This window comes from Capra hircus, chromosome 11 (genome assembly GCF_001704415.2).
Source record: "Capra hircus breed San Clemente chromosome 11, ASM170441v1, whole genome shotgun sequence".
Classification (NCBI taxonomy): domain Eukaryota; kingdom Metazoa; phylum Chordata; class Mammalia; order Artiodactyla; family Bovidae; genus Capra; species Capra hircus.
Genome location: NC_030818.1, coordinates 101,802,166 through 101,823,154, shown reverse-complemented (window position 1 = coordinate 101,823,154; position 20,989 = coordinate 101,802,166). Strand labels below are relative to the sequence as shown.

The 20,989-nt window shown below is 40.2% G+C and overlaps 1 protein-coding gene across 3 annotated transcripts in view; it reads left to right on the top strand.

The window, feature by feature from the left end:
- SETX (senataxin) overlaps window positions 1–20,989 on the top strand; it is an 84,940-nt gene that overhangs the window by 58,384 nt on the left and 5,567 nt on the right. For all 3 annotated transcript variants that reach the window (XM_018056034.1, XM_018056035.1, XM_018056036.1), the window contains exons 15-25: window positions 794–950; window positions 3,181–3,282; window positions 3,471–3,586; window positions 6,284–6,355; window positions 8,046–8,195; window positions 9,167–9,274; window positions 11,999–12,186; window positions 12,793–12,885; window positions 13,797–13,961; window positions 16,909–17,007; window positions 17,616–17,703. In XM_018056034.1, the coding sequence (XP_017911523.1) occupies window positions 794–950; window positions 3,181–3,282; window positions 3,471–3,586; window positions 6,284–6,355; window positions 8,046–8,195; window positions 9,167–9,274; window positions 11,999–12,186; window positions 12,793–12,885; window positions 13,797–13,961; window positions 16,909–17,007; window positions 17,616–17,703 (1,338 nt within the window). The remainder of the gene's footprint in view (window positions 1–793; window positions 951–3,180; window positions 3,283–3,470; window positions 3,587–6,283; window positions 6,356–8,045; window positions 8,196–9,166; window positions 9,275–11,998; window positions 12,187–12,792; window positions 12,886–13,796; window positions 13,962–16,908; window positions 17,008–17,615; window positions 17,704–20,989) is intronic.

Genomic DNA, 20,989 nt, shown 5'->3' with positions numbered 1-20,989 from the left:
CATTCAGAAAACAAAGATCATGGCATCCGGTCCCATCACTTCATGGGAAACAGATGGGGAAACAGTGGAAACAGTGTCAGACTTTCTTTTTGGGGGCTCTAAAATCACTGCAGATGGTGACTGCAGCCATGAAATTAAAAGATGCTTACTCCTTGGAAGGAAAGTTATGACCAACCTAGATAGCATATTCAAAAGCAGAGACATTACTTTGCCAACAAAGGTCCATCTAGTCAAGGCTATGGTTTTTCCAGTGGTCCTGTATGGATGTGAAAGTTGGACTGTGAAGAAAGCTGAGCACCGAAGAATTGATGCTTTTGAACTGTGGTGTTGGAGCAGACTCTTGAGAGTCCCTTGGACTGCAGGGAGATCCAACCAGTCCATCCTAAAGGAGATCAGTCCTGGGTGTTCTTTGGAAGGACTGATGCTAAAGCTGAAACTCCAATACTTCGGCTACCTCATGCGAAGAGTTGACTCGTTGGAAAAGATTGATGCTGGGAGGGATTGAGGGGAGGAGGAGAAGGGGACGACAGAGGATGAGATGGCTGGATGACATCATCAGCTTGATGGACATGAGTTTTAGTGAACTCCGGGAGTTGGTGATGGACAGGGAGGCCTGGCCTGCTGTGATTCATGGGGTCACAGTCGGACACGAATGAGTGACTGAACTGAACTGAAGGTGGCAGGTGTTTTTTACTTTTATTATAAGAACTTTTGAATATATGTGAAAGTATGAAAGGACTGTAACATTGTGTAATAGAACTCATCAGGATATTTTGTTTGATGCAAATTGCAGAACCAAAGGAGGGGGCATTCAGATGAAAACTCCAATGCCAAAATCAAGCAAAACCGTGTCCTCGTATGTGCACCTTCCAATGCAGCTGTTGATGAACTTATGAAAAAAATTATCCTTGAATTCAAAGAAAAGTGTAAAGACAAGAAGAATCCTATGGGTATGATATTTATGTGGGCTTTTAATTTGTTTTGTTTTCAGTGTCTAGTGTGGGAAACTTTGAATAACAAAAAGTGAGCCAGTTCTGGCTTGTTCACATCTCCCGAATTTGGTTCATATGGCCCTCCAGGACGGTGCTTCTCTCACAGTGTGGCTTGTGACCAGTCAGTGGATTGTGAAATCAGTTTAGGGAGATCAGAACCAGCATACTTTTACATAAGCTAGAACAGAACAGAAGGAAGCAGCAAGGATTAGAGCATAGGCAGTGAGGGGGTAAGTAGTAATCTGTGACACCTGTGTTGTTGGTGAAGGATGAGTGTACTGCTTTCAGTACAGTGTGAAGTGTACCTCAGAAAAGCGCTGGCCTAGCGTGTATACACCGAGAAGGGAAAAGGCTGGGTTGAAGGATTTGTGCATCTTCTAGATAGTGTCAGATTCTTCTAGGAAGTGGTGGTGTCAGATCCCACACTGAGAACAGTTCCCAGACAGTGGGCGGGGTACTGTTTTCACTTTCGTTTTCCTGAGGAGGGGTAATAAGCACTTTTTCAGGTGTCCATTGACAACACGACAAGGCTGGATGAAGGTGGGACAAAAGCCAGGTCTAGGTTGGATTTTTAACTTTTTTTGTTATACAGTGACATCTCTGTCAGTAAAAAGAGCTTTTTTCCCTTATTTTTCAGTACTTTGATTTTTTTGTTTTTCACTGCATGTGATACATATGTTTGTGGGATTTGGTATATACCATTTATTGGGTTAAAGAAGTCCCTTTTTCGTTAGCTTTTTTATGAATGGGTGCTGAATTTTATACAGACATTTATTTGCAATGTTTTGTGTAAGAGATTATCTGTTCCTTGAAAGTTTATCTGTTTTTAGTATTGTTTTGGTGTTTGTTGTTTTGTTCTCTTTTTTCTTTTTGGTCTGTTTTTTGACAGATGGATAAGTTTCTGTCTGCTGAATGTCTTTAATTGTTGATTTATTCAAGTTTTCTGTATTTAAGTGAGTTTTGCTGATTTTTAAATGCTTGTGTTTTGTTGTATGTGAATTAAAAAAACCAACACCTCAGCACCTGGACAGTGACCGGCTCTTTATCCTTCTCCCTCCAGGGAAGCCACAGCAGCTCAGGGGCTTTCATATCTGGTTTTCACCTTTCTCTGTTTTTCACCCCTAGGAATTTCTTTTACATCCTTCTGAGCTCACCCTGCATTTTAAAGGATTCTGTTTTAATTTCTGGAGCATTTTGAGGTGCTTAGAGCTGGGTATGAATCTCATCACCCTTCTGGCAGATATACAACTTAGCAGTTTTGAAACTTTCAAGTAAATGTTGGCTGGAGAAGATGGCTTCAAATTTAGAAAAAGGAGCTGAACTAGGAATACAGATACATGTAGACAACTGTATAATAAATTGTTAATTTATTCATTCAGCAGGTTTATTGTACTTACTCTGTGCCAGCTGCTGTTGTAGGCAGTGACCAAAACAAAACCTGATTCTATGGGGCTTGGGATTCAGTGGAAGGAGACAGCAAACAAGTACCTGACAGGTTGGGATAGGTGCTAATAAGCACTGCTTGGTTGATGTTATTTAGTTCAGTGAAGCGGTGGGAGATTTTTAGACTAAATAATACCTGAGTGTGCTAACCTAGAATTAAAAATGTGGTTAGTAAACCAGTTTAAGTGATGCTGACAGTTTTTGAAATTACCAGAATTTCCAGCACATTCTGTCCCTTAGATCCTGAGGTGGCATTGTGATGTGGAGCAGAACCTTGGTTCTGAGTATTCTACAGAAAAGGAATTGGTGGTCCCATAAGATTTCATTTGGGGAATTCAGACATGTATTAAAAGATAAACATCTTCATCTTCGAAATATCCTGTGGTTAAGAAATCTGTTTTATTTTTAACTCAGCCGTTTTCCAAACGAATTTTATCATGGATTGTTGAATAGAACATAGTTTGAGGAACATTAGTGTAGTAGAATCTCATCTCTGCTATGTACTATTTGTGCAGCCCCATTAGCTTTTTTATTAGGTGGAAATAAGTCCTTGCCTTTTAGGGGTTTTTATGAAGCTTTATCTAAAAGGATGTATGTGGAGCCTTTAGCACAGTTCCAGATGTCTGGTTGATTAATAGTTCATGTTAGCTCCCTTCTCTGATTGTTAATATTTTGCTAAAAAACAGTTGTTACGTACAGAGATTGACAGTGTTCGTACTAATCTCTGTGTGACTTTCATCAACAGGAAACTGTGGAGATATAAACTTAGTACGTCTAGGTCCAGAAAAGTCTATTAATAATGAGGTCCTAAGATTCAGTTTGGACAGTCAAGTTAACCACAGAATGAGTAAGTATGGAATAAAGGTATATACTAATTTATTTTTTTCTTGTTGTATAGTTGGCTTGGGCATTAAAGGTAATTTGAAGACCCTAGAAATAGTCTGGTTTCGAAAGCTAATTTTCCTTCTCATTGTGTGTGAATATGTGTATATTTGTTAGAATGAGCAATTCTTTGTCTTTTTATTTTCTTTAAAGAAAAAGACTTACCGTCTCATGTTCAGGAGATGCACAAAAGAAAGGAATTTCTCGATCGTCAACTTGATGAACTTTCCCGCCAGCGTGCTTTATGCCGAGGTGGAAGGGAATCGCAGGTATCTAGACATTTCTGGATCAGTGTTTATAACAGCTTAGAGATAAACTAGTTGAGTATTTGATGCTGTTCTTTTGTTGTGAAATAGTACATAATTTGTGTAAAAGATGTATACAAAAATGGTATCTTTACATTAGGAGTTAAACTTCTTTTTTAAAGGACCAGATAGTAAATATTTTAGACCTAAGTTTACAGACCTATGTGAAGTCTCTTTTAGCCACTCAACTCTGCTGTTGTAGCCTAAAGACAGCAGCAGTTGGTAACATGTAAATGATGTGCCAAGGATTGGCCTGCTAGACAGACAGAAAGAGCCAACCGACAATACCTTGGACAGATCTACATCTTAAATACAGTATTTGAGAATTTATCAGACTTTCCTGGCAGTCCAGTGGTTAAGAATCTGAGCTTTCCACTGCAGGGGGTACAGGTTCAATCCCTGGCTAAGGAACTAAGATACCATGTGCTTCACTGTGTGGTCAAAAAAAAAAGAATCAATTTATCTAATTCTGTTCAGTTGGCGCAGTCGTGTCCGACTCTTTGTGACTCCATGAATTGCAGCACGCCAGGCCTTCCTGTCCATCACCAACTCCCGGAGTTCACTCAAATTCGTGTCCATCGAGTTGGTGATGCCATCCAACCATCTCCTCTGTCGTCCCCTTCTCCTCCTCTCCCCAATCCCTCCCAGCATCAGTCTTTTCCAACGAGTCAACTCTTCGCATGAGGTAGCCGAAGTATTGGAGTTTCAGCTTTAGCATCAGTCCTTCCAAAGAACACCCAGGACTAACCTCCTTTAGAATGGACTGGTTGGATCTCCCTGCAGTCCAAGGGACTCTCAAGAGTCTGCTCCAACACCACAGTTCAAAAGCATCAATTCTTCGGTGCTCAGCTTTCTTCACAGTCCAACTTTCACATCCATACAGGACCACTGGAAAAACCATAGCCTTGACTAGATGGACCTTTGTTGGCAAAGTAATGTCTCTGCTTTTGAATATGCTATCTAGGTTGGTCATAACTTTCCTTCCAAGGAGCAAGCATCTTTTAATTTCATGGCTGCAATCACCATCTGCAGTGATTTTAGAGCCCCCAAAAAGAAAGTCTGACACTGTTTCCACTGTTTCCCCATCTGTTTCCCATGAAGTGATGGGACCGGATGCCATGATCTTTGTTTTCTGAATGTTGAGCTTTAAGCCAACTTTTTCACTCTCTTCTTTCACTTTCATCAAGAGGCTCTTTAGTTCCTCTTCACTCTCTGCCATAAGGGTGGTGTCATCTGCATATCTAGGTTATTGATATTTCCCCGGCAATCTTGATTCCAGCTTGGGCTTCTTCCAGCCCAGTGTTTCTCATGATGTACTCTGCATAGAAGTTAAATAAGCAGGGTGACAATATACAGCCTTGACATACTCCTTTTCCTATTTGGAACCAATCTGTTGTTCCATGTCCAGTTCTACATGTTGCTTCCCGACCTGCGTATAGGTTTCTCAAGAGGCAGGTCAGGTGGTCAGGTCAGGTCTGGTATTCCCATCTCTTGAAGAATTTTCCACACTTTATTGTGATCCACATAGTCAAAGGCTTTGGCATAGTCAATAAAGCAGAAATAGATGTTTTTCTGGAACTCTCTTGCTTTTTCCATGATCCAGTGGATGTTGGCAATTTGATCTCTGGTTCCTCCGCCTTCTCTAAAACCAGCTTGAACATCAGGAAGTTCACAGTTCACGTATTGCTGAAGCCTGGCTTGGAGAATTTTGAGCATTATTTTACTAGTATGTGAGATGAGTGCAATTGTGCGGTAGTTGGAGCATTCTTTGGCATTGCCTTTCTTTGGGATTGGAATGAAAACTGACCTTTTCCAGTCCTGTGGCCACTGCTGAGTTTTCCAAATTTGCTGGCATATTGAGTGCAGCACTTTCATATCATCGTCTTTCAGAATTTGAAATAGCTCCACTGGAATTCCATCACCTCCACTAGCTTTGTTCATAGTGATGCCTTCTAAGGCCCACTTGGACTTCACATTCCAGGATGTCCGGCTAATTAACACCTACTAAATGGAACGTGGAGTGCTAGTTGTTGGGTTGCTGGATAATGAGCTGAGGTTTCAAAACGGACTATGGGAGAAGTTGAAATAGATGTATTACTCACAGGTCCTGGAGGAGGTACACAGCATACCTTGAGGGGCCATGTAGGCGGTCCATGCAGAGTGCAGACAGGCAGGTCCTGGGCCACATATCTTTATCAGGGTCCATGGTTGCAGTATTTTGACATATCCAGACTACGGCTGAATTGGGCAATTTGGAAAGAGCAGGATTTTGGTAAGTTTCTTGGAGTGTCTTATCTCAGGGTCACACATAAGGCATATAGATTCTGGAAGGCAAGGGAAACCATTGATCACAAGAGCGAACATTTGCTGGTGACTCTCTGCGTGCTATATAAGACATTTGCAAGAGTGAGGGGCTAGTGTCAGTTTGAAGTCACGGCAGGCACCTGGCCAAACACAATGGATGTCAGGGCAGCAGTGCCCTGGAGTAGCTTAGCTGAACTCTGATACACAGTAGTATAGAGAGACTGGTAGAGGAAACACACTGGGTGAATCAGCTTTTCATTGGTAAAAGTACTGGCTCTCCTTTTTGAAATGTGAGGCAGTTCATTGGAAAGCATTTTAAAATGCTTAGTTTAATGATAGCAGTCTAATTTTTTCCAGAGGCAAGAATTAGATGGAAAAATTGCCAGAGTTTCAAAAGAAAGGCAGGAGCTTGCTTCTAAAATTAAAGAGGTAAGTAGTTCATCCATAGCATTTTCCTGGCATTTCTTTTTTTAAATTATGAAGTAGTTCAGACAGCCTATGGTCTTTTCTCAGTTAACATTTAAAGTTTGAGAATTCCTGGCGTTCCAGTGGTTAGGACTCTGCACATCCATTGCAGAGGATGTGAGTCCAATCCCTTTTTCAGGGAACTCAGATCCCTCAAGCTGCATGTGTGGTCAAAAATGTATATAAATCAGTAAAATGTTTTTATAATGAAAGATTTGAAGCATTTACGAAACTAGAGAAAGTGGTGTCACTGCACGCACATCTATAGCTTTCTCTGAAACTCTCAGTGTTCTGCTCTCCCACCCAGAAATTTATGGTAATTGTCATATGAATAATTAATGAAACTAAATTTGTAGGGTTTTCCTTTATTAAAAATAAAGAAGAAGGAACATTACGTGTCTGAATTCAGGTAGACCAGCAGTGGCTGGAATGTGGCACATGAAAAGTGCCTTTTTCCCTTCAGTTTTTAGCTGAAAGCATAAGCTCTTTTTACTTATTTTTGATCACAAAAATCCTTTTATAGCATGTGTAACCTTTTCCCCAGTATTCTTTGGACATAAAAATATCAACTCACATTTAGATGAGTCAAAGCTAGAATGAGCCAGCATAGAGCCCTAATGAAATGAACTGGGGTTAAGGGAGAGAGGGTACTACAAACCGGTAATGGCATTTGTATTTTTGAGCTGAGATTTTTCTCTTGAATATACTATTGACTTCTGTGTGGCTAAATGAATATAGTTGAATTTAATGCATATTTCCACTAGCAGTTTATTTCAATTAAAAATTATGTGGAAAGCTATTAAAGTTTAAACTCAGCCCAAAATTAATCTTCTCATATGTCAGGAGGAAGTCTTTGTTTACCGGTGTTATGGTTTTTGCCACTGATCAGATTGTTCTGTGGGTCATTAAATTAATTGCACTTGCGGTTTTACCGTGATGCTGGCTGTAAGGAGAGGGATGTGGCAGTTACCATGTGAGCACTGGGTGGAAGGCCACAAGCGCTGCCACCTCTCACAGACCTGCCTCGGAGTCCAGGCTTGAGTCTGTCGTATGCTCAGCTTTAGCTTTTCAGGAGCAGAAATAGGCTAACTGAATCTCTGATGAGACTCAGTCTCCATCTCAGTTTATTCCATTAGATAGACCTGGACCACAGTGGCGGTTACTGCTGTGGAAGTAGAATGCTCATCAGTTTCACAGGTGTTTTTGTTGGTACTGGCTCTTATAAAAGAAAGAATAAGCTTACATGCTTAAAACTAACAGAAAAGGGTATGTTCAGGCTTAGTTTTGTTCCTGGTTTTACTGAGATAATTGCTTCACAGTTCAGTAGAATTATTTAGTCTTTGCATATTCTGATACCTTCCCACATACATCAGGCTGTAATAATTGTAAGTCTACTTTGACCAAATTAAACCCTGAATAAATTTTTCTTAACGTGCTGAAATCATGTTCCAAAATTAGACTCCCCTGCAGTGTGTTCTCTCTGATGGCTTCTGAGTACCTTGAGTGCTGCTCTTTTCTAGATTGCAGGTTCCCACCTGACACTTACTGAACATTATTCTGCCACATAAGTGGCAGGTGTGTTATAGTACAAAGAGGCCTATAGTCAAGAAGTTTTTAGATACAAGTGAACATTGATGAACTTTTATTCTCTTAGGTTCAAGGACGCCCACAGAAGACACAGAGCATCATCATCTTAGAGTCGCACATCATTTGCTGCACGCTGAGCACGAGTGGTGGCCTGCTGCTCGAGGCTGCTTTCCGTGGGCAGGGAGGCGTCCCCTTCAGCTGTGTCATCGTTGATGAGGTCAGTGAGCAGTTGGCCATACAGCTCTTGCCTGGTGCCTTGAGGAGGAAGTCCTAGGTGAAGAGTGGCTGCCAAGATGTTGACGTAGTGATCTTTTTGCATCTGATTTTGACCTGCTCTTAAACATGTGTATTCCTGTATGTTGAAATATGCTGCTAATAACCCACCATGATGAAAACTGCTTTTCTAGTATTGGAATTATAGTCTTAGGGATTCCTGATCTTAACAAAATCCATCCCAAGGATTGCCTAGCTCCTGCTTAGAATATCTCTGGTTACCTTTTGAAGCATTTTTAATATAATTGGATAGCTCTGAGCGCCATATTTTCAGCTTATCATCCTAATTCCTAGTTCATTCATTGAGCAAGTATTTATTGGTTACTTACCATTTGCCAGAATCTAGAGCCAGAAGACAAAAAGAGATGGAAAAGGAAGGTTAGAGAACCCGTTCAGGAGATCCGATAGCCAGTATTCACCAAAATGAAGAAATAGAAAAGATGATGAAATAATTAAAGGAAATGTTGCCAAATTGAAGTGAAGCTTGAGGGTTGCAAATGTGAAGTGGCCTCCTGAGGAGGAGAGCGGGCGGGCGGGTGGGAGTGGGGCACACAGAAATACAACCCTGTTGGGCGCATGTCCAGCGGCAACAGACAGACTGACCTGGGACAGGGCTTGGCCCTTGTAGTGTATGGCTGTTTCCCAAGTGGTAGTGGCACCTGAAAGATGGCTGACTTCCAAAATGTATGTGTGTTGGGGCAGGGGAGTAGTTTGGGGGTTTTTTTCCCTCGAAGTGTTTAGAATGTTTTTATTGTTTTCTAACCAAAGAAAATCTTTATTTTTGATATTTGGTGTAGAAGGAGAAGGTGTACTTTTCTTAATGGGTAAGGCTTTCATTATGAATTAGACTGTATATGAATCAAAAATAACAGAGAAAACTATGACTATATCTCCATTTTATACTTTCTTACCAAGGCTGGACAGTCCTGTGAAGTTGAAACTCTTACTCCACTCATCCATCGTTGCAACAAGCTTGTCCTCGTAGGAGACCCTAAGCAGCTCCCTCCCACAGTCATTTCCGTGGTATGTTTTTTCACATTCGTGTTGCTCTAAAGCGGAAGGGGTCGTTTGGTTTTTTGTTTTGGGTGTTGGGCATCCTCCTTGGATCAACATCTCTTACTTGCAGGGAGAAATAGGGAATGGCTGAGGAAAGAGAACAGCCACCGTTTAGAGCCTTCATGGTAAAGTCTCCAAAAATATTCTTTGTTCATAATGAGCTCGTGTGTGTGTGACAGGAGCATGTGGGTATCAAAAGACCAGAAGCTCAGGAACAGGATGTCCCATGCTCAATGTGCTATCCCTCTGAGAAAGGCAGTGTGCAGCTTTTCTAAGGGCTGATTTGTTTTCATAACATAGCCACCAAACCCATGATAAAAGAAAAACTCTAAAAAAGCAAGGGAAAGAATCCTAACTACCTAATTTATATTTATGTATATGCAAATTTTGAGGAAAACAGTAAGAAGATAAGTTATTCTTACAGTAATGTGTACAGTATTAGGATTCTGTATCCTATAATGTTCCTCACATGCTCTGAAAGGGAAGGTGGAAGGAAAAAGACTGGGCTCCACTTGTGGGAAGATGAGCAGCACGGTTGTGTCCCCTTCCCTGTTGTGTGAACACTCACTAGAACTGCTCCTGGAAATGCACAGCAAAGTCAGGATCCAGATGTTAATTGGGTAATCTTGCACAGGTCTCCACCTAGGTTTTGAAACTGAATAACATTTGAGCATTTCACTGATACAGAGAGCATGTGCAGAGTAGTGGCTGCATGAACAGTCCTAGAGAACAGACCATTTTCACAGCATTTCTGTTCAGCTATGTTCTGTTTGGTTGTGGAATGAAAGCGTGTTGCTGTTTTTTGTTGTTACTGTTTTTTGACTTTGGAATCATCAGCATGACCGTGCAGTTCTTTGATATCTGAGCACTTGGGCGCAACCATGTGAGGGGTGGGCTAGGAGCGCCCCTGACCTGGAGTGAGGACCTTGTCCGCGGGGAAGAGCTGCTGCACCAGGCTTCGTGGGAAGTTAGGAGGAGCCAGCTCTGCACTGCACTATGTGAATAATACAGCGTTTCAGAGACTGACTGATGACTTCTTGAAGGGCCTTAGCATATAGTTAGCGAAAGAGGGTTGTTGATAGTCCTCAGCTTTACTGCCTTCTTTGGTAATTGATTAAGAACAGCAGAAATGAGAAGAATCTATTTGGGCTTTTGTTAGTGTTGTAAAAATAATAACAGGCTAATTGAGAAATTTTCAGAAAATGATTATAAAGTTTTTCTCAAAATGCCTTTCTGACCACCTATTTCTAGGAATAATTACTATGAATAGTGTAGTGGATAATTTGAACAGTTTGTGGTCATGGGTGTGCAAAGTTGCCTTTTTTCCAGTCTGTGTTTATTGAGTGTTAGCCTAATTCAGGCACCGTTTTAAGTTCTAGGATTATGACAATGTTGAAAACTGATAAAAATCTCTGCCCTTACAAAGCTGACATTCTCGTGGGTAACAGACAATAAGTTACTAAATTCAGAAGTTTAGGTAGTTACAGGGAATGTGTGCATTTGTGTGTGCCGACTTTGACCTTGTAAAGGTGGCAGAATCAGTCTGTGTCACACCGCCTGTTTCCAGTCAGTAAATAGATCAGGAATGTACGTTCATGTCAAAACATGAAAATCTCTGTCATATTGTAGGATGGACTCAGGTTTTTTTTTTTTTCTGTAAGTAAATGTGTTACCTCCTATAAATCCACTTTCTTTTTTTTGCTAGAGTGAAGTAAATGAGTGTTTTTGCTAACTTGAATAGATAAACTTCTGAGGTAGAGATGATAATGCCAAATGTCCACTAAGAATATTTATTCTATTTAATTACACAAACCTATTTAAAATTGCATATGTATATAATCACATACATATATTTGCATAAATAATACAAATAGGAAATAATGTCTTCTTTCTCCACTCTGATAGTTTGTAAAACAGGTTTATTAAAACTTTGCATATACATCTTCAGTGCTCATATCTGCAACATACTCATAAAGATTCTACTGTTCTTTCTCAATTTTGACATGGTGCTAACATTGAAACGTATATCCCAAGTATATCCCAACTGTGATTACATGAAGACACTTTTCTTCATTTGTCAATTAACTCTGTTTCAGTTGCAGGTTTGTTGTAACCCTTTATTGAATTTATGAAATCAACTTACTTGTCTGTCTCCTCCATTAGAATGTTAAGTTCTGTGACACTTAATCTTATTCACCTTAGACCCTCAGCTCCCGAAGCTTTAGATGCTTAGTGCATATTGCCTGAATGGATAGATGAAGAAATTGGTCTTTAAGAGGCTGGTTTACAGTGACATTCATTTTTTCAAGCTGTGGGAGCGCAGCCCAGAAATAATGGTTAAAATCTGTGTTAAAATTCTTTGCTGCTTTTCTCATCAGTTCTTTCAGGTGACCTCTGTTAGCACCAAAATAGTGATGGTTGTGATCATTCACAAGATCACATCATTCATCAACAGTTTGTGGGATTTCTAAATAAGGAGAATATGCCTCAGCTTTCGTAGTCAGGCTCCATGGCTTTTCAAAGGTGGAAGTCAGAAACATCTTTCTCTGAATGTTTGGTTGTTGGTAATGCTGTGTGCCTTTTAGATGTACGTTTACTGTGTACATTGTAGAGCTCTGTAATTGTTTTTATAATAGTGGGAAAAGTACAGGTGAATCGTTAGAGATTATTGCTTTGTCTTCCCCCTTTCAGAAGGCACAGGACTATGGCTATGACCAGTCAATGATGGCCCGCTTCCACAAGCTCCTGGAGGAGAGTGTGGAGCACAACATGATTGGCAGGCTGCCTGTCTTACAGCTCACCATCCAGTACAGGATGCACCCGGACATATGCCTCTTTCCTTCTAGTTACGTTTATGACGGAATCTTGAAAACAAATAGGTGGGTTCTTTTCATTGCATGTTAGCTTGTTTTATTTGTAGGTTTGGCTGCTTAGGAAGAATAGCTCTTTCACAGTGCTCTTAAGTCTTGTTATTAAAAACATGAAGGTTTAATAATTTAAATTATAAAAGACATGTTGATTGTAGCAAATGCAGATAAATGAAAAGGGGGATAAAACCAACCCCCCTATTTATACTACCCAGAAATAATCACTAGTAACATTTTAGTATATCTACTTCCAGTCCTTGTACTATGCACATCTTTTTTTTGTTTGTTTCCTTTTTCTCTTTTTGGGAAAAAAGAATCATACCATGCTTTACCTAGTATTTTATACCTTGCTTTTTTCATGTACTGTATTATAAGTAATTTTCCAATCATAATTGTTATATCTTAAATACATAGATTATTCTCCCTAGCACTAGAATAGAGATAAAATTTACTTTCTTTTAGTGTATTGAAATTTTATTTTTGTAAAGAAGAGTCCTTCTTGTCCCCTTACTTTCCCTAGCTCTCTCCCTGCCACATACACACAGAAAAATGGTAGTAATAATTTTAAAAAATGTTTCTAACTTGACTTGTGTTCTAAATGGTGCTGCTCTTTTATAGAGGGACAGAGACCAGTCGGTGCTCATCTGACTGGCCATTTCAACCCTACCTCGTGTTTGATGTTGGAGATGGCTTAGAAAGACGGGATAATGAGTATGTTCTCTTATACTTCAGTCCTTACTGATGGTGTCAGATTTTTTATATTGTTTTTGTTTATATTTAAGTTCAAAATACTTTTCATACAAATCTCTCTGCCTAGTGCCAGGACACGATCATTTTCTTTTAGCTGGATTGATAAATCCATCATAAAATTACTGCTATCTTTATGTATTTTGGTCTTTCAGTTTTTCTTTCTTAATTGTGTTAGTGGGGATTATATTACCTAACATGTGATAAGCACTTAAGTAGATCCATGCTGAATTCAACAGTTGTGAGTAAAATAGATGTGGCCCTAGTACAAGGCTATTATGGTCTAACACGAGGCAGACATTAACCAGGCCATTACTGTGGTGATTGATTATTCCAGTTGGGTTAAATATTGTGAAGGAGAAACACAGGCACAGTTGAATTAAGGTGTGAGGCAGAGGGCGGGCAGTACTTTGAGCGTGCTGGGTTCTGTGAATCGGGTGGTCTGTGAATGCTAGTGCATGATCCGCATGGCCTGTGGTGGGGAATGAGAAAAGTGAGGCATCTGAAGCACTTTTCTCAGTGTTGGGAAGACAATAAATCTGTAATAGGAACTCTTCATTAGTCATGTCTTCATTATTATAAATGCCTTTGTTCTCACTGTGGCTGTCCCTGTTTTAACAAATGAAGAAGCTGGTGTCTGAATGACTCCAAGCTCTTTTCTGGCATACAGCTCATGTCTCACTGGGCAGTTGTGATGCTCTTTATTCTTGTATACAGTGTAATGGTCATTATCACAGCCTCTTTGAATCACTGCTGACTGAATAGAGATAAAGCCTACCAATCTACCATTTACTGTAATAGAGAACAAAGTGGAACTTAACAATTGGACTGCTGTTAGTTTTGATGTCTTGTATTTTTTTTTCCATCTTATTTAGCTCATATGTAAATGTTCAAGAGATAAAACTGGTAATGGAACTAATTAAACTTATTAAAGACAAAAGAAGGGACATTAATTTCCGAAACATTGGCATAATAACCCATTACAAGGCTCAGAAGACGATGATTCAGAAGGATTTGGACAAAGAGTTTGATAGAAAAGGGTGAGGCATCTCTGTTTTTATAGCTCTTTCCAGTTTCTCTGTTGAATTAAAAAGAAGAAAGAGGGGATGGAAGGAAAGAAGAAAATGAAACTTAACCCCTGGGGCATGCATAGACCCTGGTAACATAGAACAAGGAGACCAGGACGCTGGCTCCACAGACTTGTGCTGAGAAGGGAGTGTCACAGGTTACGCTTGTAGCACCTGTAGACGGAGTGCCTGCTGCCTTTTCGAAGGTCTTCACCATTATACTTGACAGTGGAATTGACTGAGAAACTCTCCAGGCCTTTCCATTTAGTTGGATGATTTGTTAATCTAAATTCTAATTGTACCGAGATACCCATAGTCACATTTTCACTTAGAAAAAATTAATTAAACCTTTCAGTGCCTTCATGTAGAAGGGTGAAGATCATGTCTTCGTCTTGTTTTACCTCAACAGTAAAATTAAAAATTAAATACTGGAAATCCAGTAACTCCACAGTTTCTACACCTCGAAACACACAAACTTCCAAAATTGACGCTAGGAAGAAACCAGAAACATTGGATAGATCTATTAAACGCAAACAGATTGAGTTAGTAATCAAACACTTAACAACAGAAAACAAACCCAGGACCAGGCTTCACTAGTGAATTCTATCAAATGTTAAGAATTAACACCAGTCTTTTTGAAAATGCTTCCAAAAAATAGAAGGGAAGACTACTCATTTTATGGGGCCACTATTACCTTGATACCAGAGCCATGGAGACATCACCAGAAAAGAGAACTACAGACCAATATATCCTTTATGAATGTGGATGCAAAAATTCTCAACAAAATAATGGCAGCTGAACTCAGTAGCATATTAAAAGGATTATAGACCAGGATCAAGTGGAATTTATCTCAGGAATGCAAGGTTGGTTCAATATATGATAATCAGCGTTCTGTACCATAGTTAAAGGGAAATCCCACGTGGTTGTGATCATCTAAATAGATTTCATTTATTTGAGTGAAAACATTTGAGTGCAACAACAACCTTTCATGATAAAAATACTCAACAAATTTAGGAATAGAAGGGAACTTCCTTAGGCTAATAAAAGGCATCTATGAAAAACCCATAGCTCAAAAACTATACTTGATGGTAAGATGAAAACTTTCCCTATATGATCAGGAATGATAGGATGTCTGCTCTCACTGCTTTTGTGCAGCATTGTATTAGAAATTCTGTGCAGAGCAGTTAAGAAAAGGAAATGAAATATTTGTGCAAACTGCTAGTCCTTGTAAACAGGTTCATCAGAGTTGTAGTATACAAGATCAGTATGCAGAAATCAGTTGTATTCACCAGCCACAAGAAATCTGAAAAAAAATTTTTTTTAATTCCATTTACGGTAGCATCATAAAGAACAAAATACTTAGGAATAAATATAACCAAAGAAATACAAGCTCCTACACTGAGAATTACAAAATGTTGAAAGAAATAGAAGAACTCCAGAATAAGTGGAGACAGTCCATATTCATGGATTGGAAGACTTACTAAGATGGCACCTTTCCCCACGCTGACCTACAGATGGCGTTATCTCCATCAAAATTAAAACTATGGTTTTGGAAAAGCTTATTGTAAAGTTCATGTGGAAGTGAAAGATACTCTCCAAACAACTTGACAGAACAGTGTTGGGGGGCTCACACTTTATCAAAATTTACTACAAAACTATCAACATTGTGGTACTGTCATCAGGGTAGACATATAGACTAATAGAGGTGAGATTCCAGAAATAAATCCATATGTTTGTGGCCAGCTGATTTTCAGGAAGGGTGTCAAGACCATTCAGTGGGGAAAGAATAGTTTTTTCAACAAATGGTGCTGGAATAAGTATAGGTATCCTCCTGCAAACGAGTGAATTTTGACCCCTGTCACACTGTATGTAATAATTAACTCAAATTAGAGCCCTGAGTCTTCAGAGACAAAATTATAAAATGTATAAGGGAACAAAAGTGTAAATTCATATGATCTCAGATTAGGCAACAGTCTTAGGTGTGATATCCAAGCACAAGTAACCAGAGGAAAATTAAATTGGTCTTCATAAAAATGAAAACCCTTTGCTTCAGATGACACTATCAAAGAATGAAAAGACAACCCACAGAATGAGAGAAAGTACTTGCAAATTTATCTGATGAGTTATATCCAGAATATAAAGAACTCATACAACTTGATAATAAAATGACAGTCTTATTTTGTTGAAAAATGTGAATTGCATTTTTCAAAAGATAAAAATCCAACAGGCACACTAAAAGGTGTTCCACATTATTTATCGTTAGGGAAATGCAAATCAGAACAACAATTAGATTAACATTTCATACCCACCACGATGACTGTCATTAAAAAACAGGCATTAACATATTTTGGCGAGGATGTGGAGAAATTGAAACAGTACGTTGCTGGTGAGAAGATAGAATGGTAAATCATTGTGGAAAACAGTTTGGCAGTTCCTCATAAAACATAGAATTACCACATGACCAGCAATTTCATTCGTAGATACATACCTGCATTGGGAAAATGTTCACTGGGAAGCTTGTACATGAATGTTCATAGCAACATTATTCATGATAGTCAGAAAGCAGAAACAACTCACACTTCCAAAAATTGTGTGTGGGTAAATTGTGTATTTGTACAAGCAACTACGCAGTCGTAGAAGGAATGAAGCAGTGTGATATTTTGTGACACGTGAACCTTGGAAAACATCGTGCTAAGTGAAAGAAACCTGACACAGAAGGTCACATGTCCTATAACTTCATTTATACGCTAGCTATGTCTCGTCTAGAAAAGTCCATGAAGACAGAACATAGATTAGTGGTTGCCAGGGCCTGGCGGGGAGGAAATTAGAGACTGATGACTAATGGGCATAGGGCTTCTCTACTGGGAATAGACATGCTTTAATAACTTTTTCAGTAAATATGTTTCTCTTTCATTAATAGGGCAGCAGAAGTAGATACCGTGGATGCCTTCCAGGGTCGTCAGAAAGACTGTGTTATTGTTACATGTGTCAGAGCAAATGCCACACAAGGCTCAATTGGGTGGGTAACTGTCATCCTTGATTTTTTGCTTTGTTTATAGTCCAGAAGTAGCTCTATTTTTAATAACTGTTGAGAGTACCATCATTTGCCAAATTACATAGAAAATTGCATAATGTCATGAAGTTGTTTTTTAAGCTGTGTAGTTGATCCGCTGTTGGGTCTGCCTTTCTTGGTTCCTTGTGTCCATGTCACAGAGTGAATCTGTATTTTCACTTGAGAAGAGTGAAGTAGATGATTGAATCCAGTATATTTTGCAGGGGCATGTTCCTCTCCACAGTATGTGTCATAATTGATCTACTGTCATATTTTTAGGATGTTTTAAGACTTAAAAATCACAGCATTAAAATTTCTAATATCTAAGTCACGATAGGAAATAGGTGCCTCACTTTGAAGGAAAGCTCCAGACATCGTTTGTTTATTGTTTTTGATGAGAATTGCCCTATGCCAGGTCCCCTGTGTTGGGAGACGGGGTGCAAAAGCATTGTGATTTTAAAGCAGAAGGAGCCAAGAAAAGCTGTCTGAAATATCGCCTGGGTCTCACGTACACTGATACACTGCTGAGTCATTATGTACAAAGAAGTAACTTTTTTTTTTCTTCTATTGCTTAGATTTCTGGCAAGTTTGCAGAGATTGAATGTCACCATCACACGAGCCAAGTACAGCCTCTTCATCCTGGGACACTTGAGAACCCTAGTGGTAGGTACATTCTAGAGGAGCAGGGATCTCAAAGGTTGCCCCTAATTACTCATACTGGGTGGAGGTTTTGTGTTTATGTTTCATTAAAATGGAAATGATTTAGAGGTCACAAACAACAGTGTTCCTCTTAGCCCCTCACCCCCACCTTGTTAGTCCCCCAGCAGCCTCTTCATGGGAGCCTTTAGACACTCGGACTGTTCTTATCCTAGCCCAGGACCCAAGTAGTCGCAGTGTGCTCTCAAGATGACCTTTAAGAAATTTTTTCTACATCGTGGGATTGGACAGCCCTTAGTAAACTCTGAGTTAATGTGGTCTCGGCTCAGCCTAATGCCAAGAGAGAATGGGAGTTTGCAGGTGTGTTTATGGATCTTCGTTTCTGTCCTGACACTTTAAGCCACAGCACTTACTGCTTCCCTTGAGAGATGGGTGCCATCAGAGTCCTCTGTCAGAGCAGATGCTTCTCCAGAAGGGTCAGGTTCCACTTGTGGTCCATAGACAGTATAGCTTCGTTGGGTGAACTATAGCTGGATAAATGTGTATTTGCTGCTTTGTCTCATTTAGGGGTAATAACTCAGTTTCTCTAATTTTAACAGTCTTTGGTTTATCTTAGGAGAAGTGCTAACTTAGTTCAGTTCAGTCGCTCAGTCATGTCCGACCCTTTGCAACCCCATGAACCGCAGCATGCCAGGCCTCCCTGTTCATCACCAACTCCTAGAGCTTACTCAAACTCATGTCCATTGAGTTGGTGATGCCATCCAACCGTCTCATCCTCTGTCGTCCCCTTTTCCTGCCTTCAATCTTGAAGGTACTTTCCCAGCATCAGGGTCTTTTCAAATGAGTCAGCTCTCCTCATCAGGTGGCCAAAATATTGGAGTTTCAGTTTCAGCATCAGTCCTTCCAATGAACACTCGGACTGATCTCCTTTAGGATGGACTGGTTGGATCTCCTTGCAGTCCAAGGGACTCTTAAGAGTCTTCTCCAACACCACAGTTCAAAAGCATCAATTCTTTGGCACTCAGCTTTCTTTATAGTCCAACTTTCACATCCATACAGGACCCATGGAAAAACCATAGCCTTGACTAGATGGACCTTTGTTGGTAAGGTAATGTCTCTGCTTTTCAATATGCTGTCTAGGTGGGTCATAACTTCCCTGACAACCTAGTGAAGTGAAGTGAAGGTTGCTTAGTCATATCTGACTCTTTGCGATTCCGTGGACTGTACAGTCCATGGAATTCTCTAGGCAAGAATACTGGAGTGGACAGCCGTTCCTTTTTCCAGGGACTCTTCCCAACCCAGGGCTTGAACCCAGGTCTCCCACGTTGCAGGTGGATTCTTCACCGGCTGAGCCCCAAGGGAAGCTGACTTAGTATTTCCCCCTATCTCGGCTAGCTCCACCAGAGGGCGCTCAAATACAGTCTTCCTCCTTCAGCTCTTTCCCAGGTCTGTGGTCTGCAGCTTTCGTTGTTTGGTCCCTCCTTGAAATAATTTTTAAAAGCTACGTATCCTCCATTTTAAGTTGATACTGAGAATCTTTTATCAGAAGGATTGATACAAAGATTTTGTTTATAATATGTTGTAAATACTGACATTTTAAAGTAAGGATAATAAAAATAAATCTATTATGTCACTCTTAAGTGTATCCAGTGGGGTAGAGAGCAGTGTTACTCTTTCTGCTCTTTAAAATTGAATTGTCACCTGTACTGTTTAGGATACAATTCAGTGGGGATAATGAACATGTTTTCATAATTAAAAGGCTGTTAATATGACTGTTAGGCTTTTCTGCCACAAAAAAGTTTACAAGATAAATTGAACGTTTAAAGAGTTGTTTTTCATGACTATTTGGGAAAACTGTGAGAATTGTACTTCTTTGGTAACTTCCTGTAAGCCTGTTGGTGTTCAGTCACTAAGTCGTGTCTGACTCTTTGTAACCCAATGAACTGCAGCACCCAAGGCTTCCCTGTCCTTCGTTGTCTCTGGGACTTTGCTCAAAATGTCCATTGAGTCAGTGATGCTATCTAACCCATTTCATCCTCTGCTGCCCCCTTCTCTTCTTGCCGTCAGTCTTTCCCAGCATCAGGGTCTTTTCTAATGAGTCGAATCTTTTCCAAGGAGTTGGCTCTTCACATCAAGTGGTCAAAATATTGGAGCTTCAGCCTCAGCATCAGTCCTTCCAATGAATATTCAGGGTTGATTTCCTTCAAGATTGACAGGTTGATCTCTTTGCAGTCCAAGGGACTCTCAAGCGTCTTCTCCACACCACAGTTCAAAAGCATCACTTCTTCGGTGCATCAGTTCTTTATGGTCCAACTCTCACATCCGTACATGACTACTGGAAAAACCAGAGCTTTGAGTGTACAGACCTCTGTCGGCAAAGTGTTGTCTCTGCTTTTTAATATGCTGTTCAGGTTTGTCATAGCTTTCTTTCCAAGGCACAAGCATCTTTTAATTTTATGGCTGTAGTCACTGTCTGCAGTGATTTTGGAAATCACATCTGTCACTCTTTCTACTTTTTCCCCATCTGTTTGCCATGAAGTGGTAGGATTGGATGCCATGATCTTGGTTTTTTGAATGTTAAGTTTTAAGCCAGCCTTTTAACTCTCCGGGCTTCTCTCATCGCTCAGCTGGTAAAGAATCCGCCTTCAATTCAGGAGACCCCAGTTCGATTCCTGGGTCGGAAAGATCCCCTGGAGAAGGGATAGGCTACCCACTCCAGTATTCTTGGGCTTCCCTTGTAGCTCAGCTGGTAAAGAATCCACCTGCAATTCGGGAGACCTGGGTTTGATCCCTGGGTTGGGAAGATCCCCTGGAGAAGGGAAAGGCCACCCACTCCAGTAATATTCTGGCCTGGAGAATTCCATGGGGTATATACAGTCCATGGGGTCACGGAGTTGGACACGCCTGAGCAACTTTCACGTTTTACTCTCCTCTTTCACCCTCCTCAAGAGGCTCTTTCTGCCATTAGAGTGCATCTGCATATCTGAGGCTGTTGCTGTTTCTCTTGCCAGTCTTAATTCCAGCTTGTGAGTCATCCAGCCCGACATTTCGTGTGATATACTCTCCATATAAGTTATATAAGCAGGGTAACAATATACAGCCTTAGTGCACTCCTTTCAGAATTTTGAGCCAGTCTCTTGTTCCATGTCTGGTTCTAACTGTTGCTTCTTGCCCTGCACATAGGTTTCTCAGGAGACAGGTAAGGTGGTCTGCTATTCCCATCTCTGTTTCCCACAGTTAAAGGCTTTAGCAAATCTATAGTGAATCTATAGTTACCTCAAAATAAAGGTGG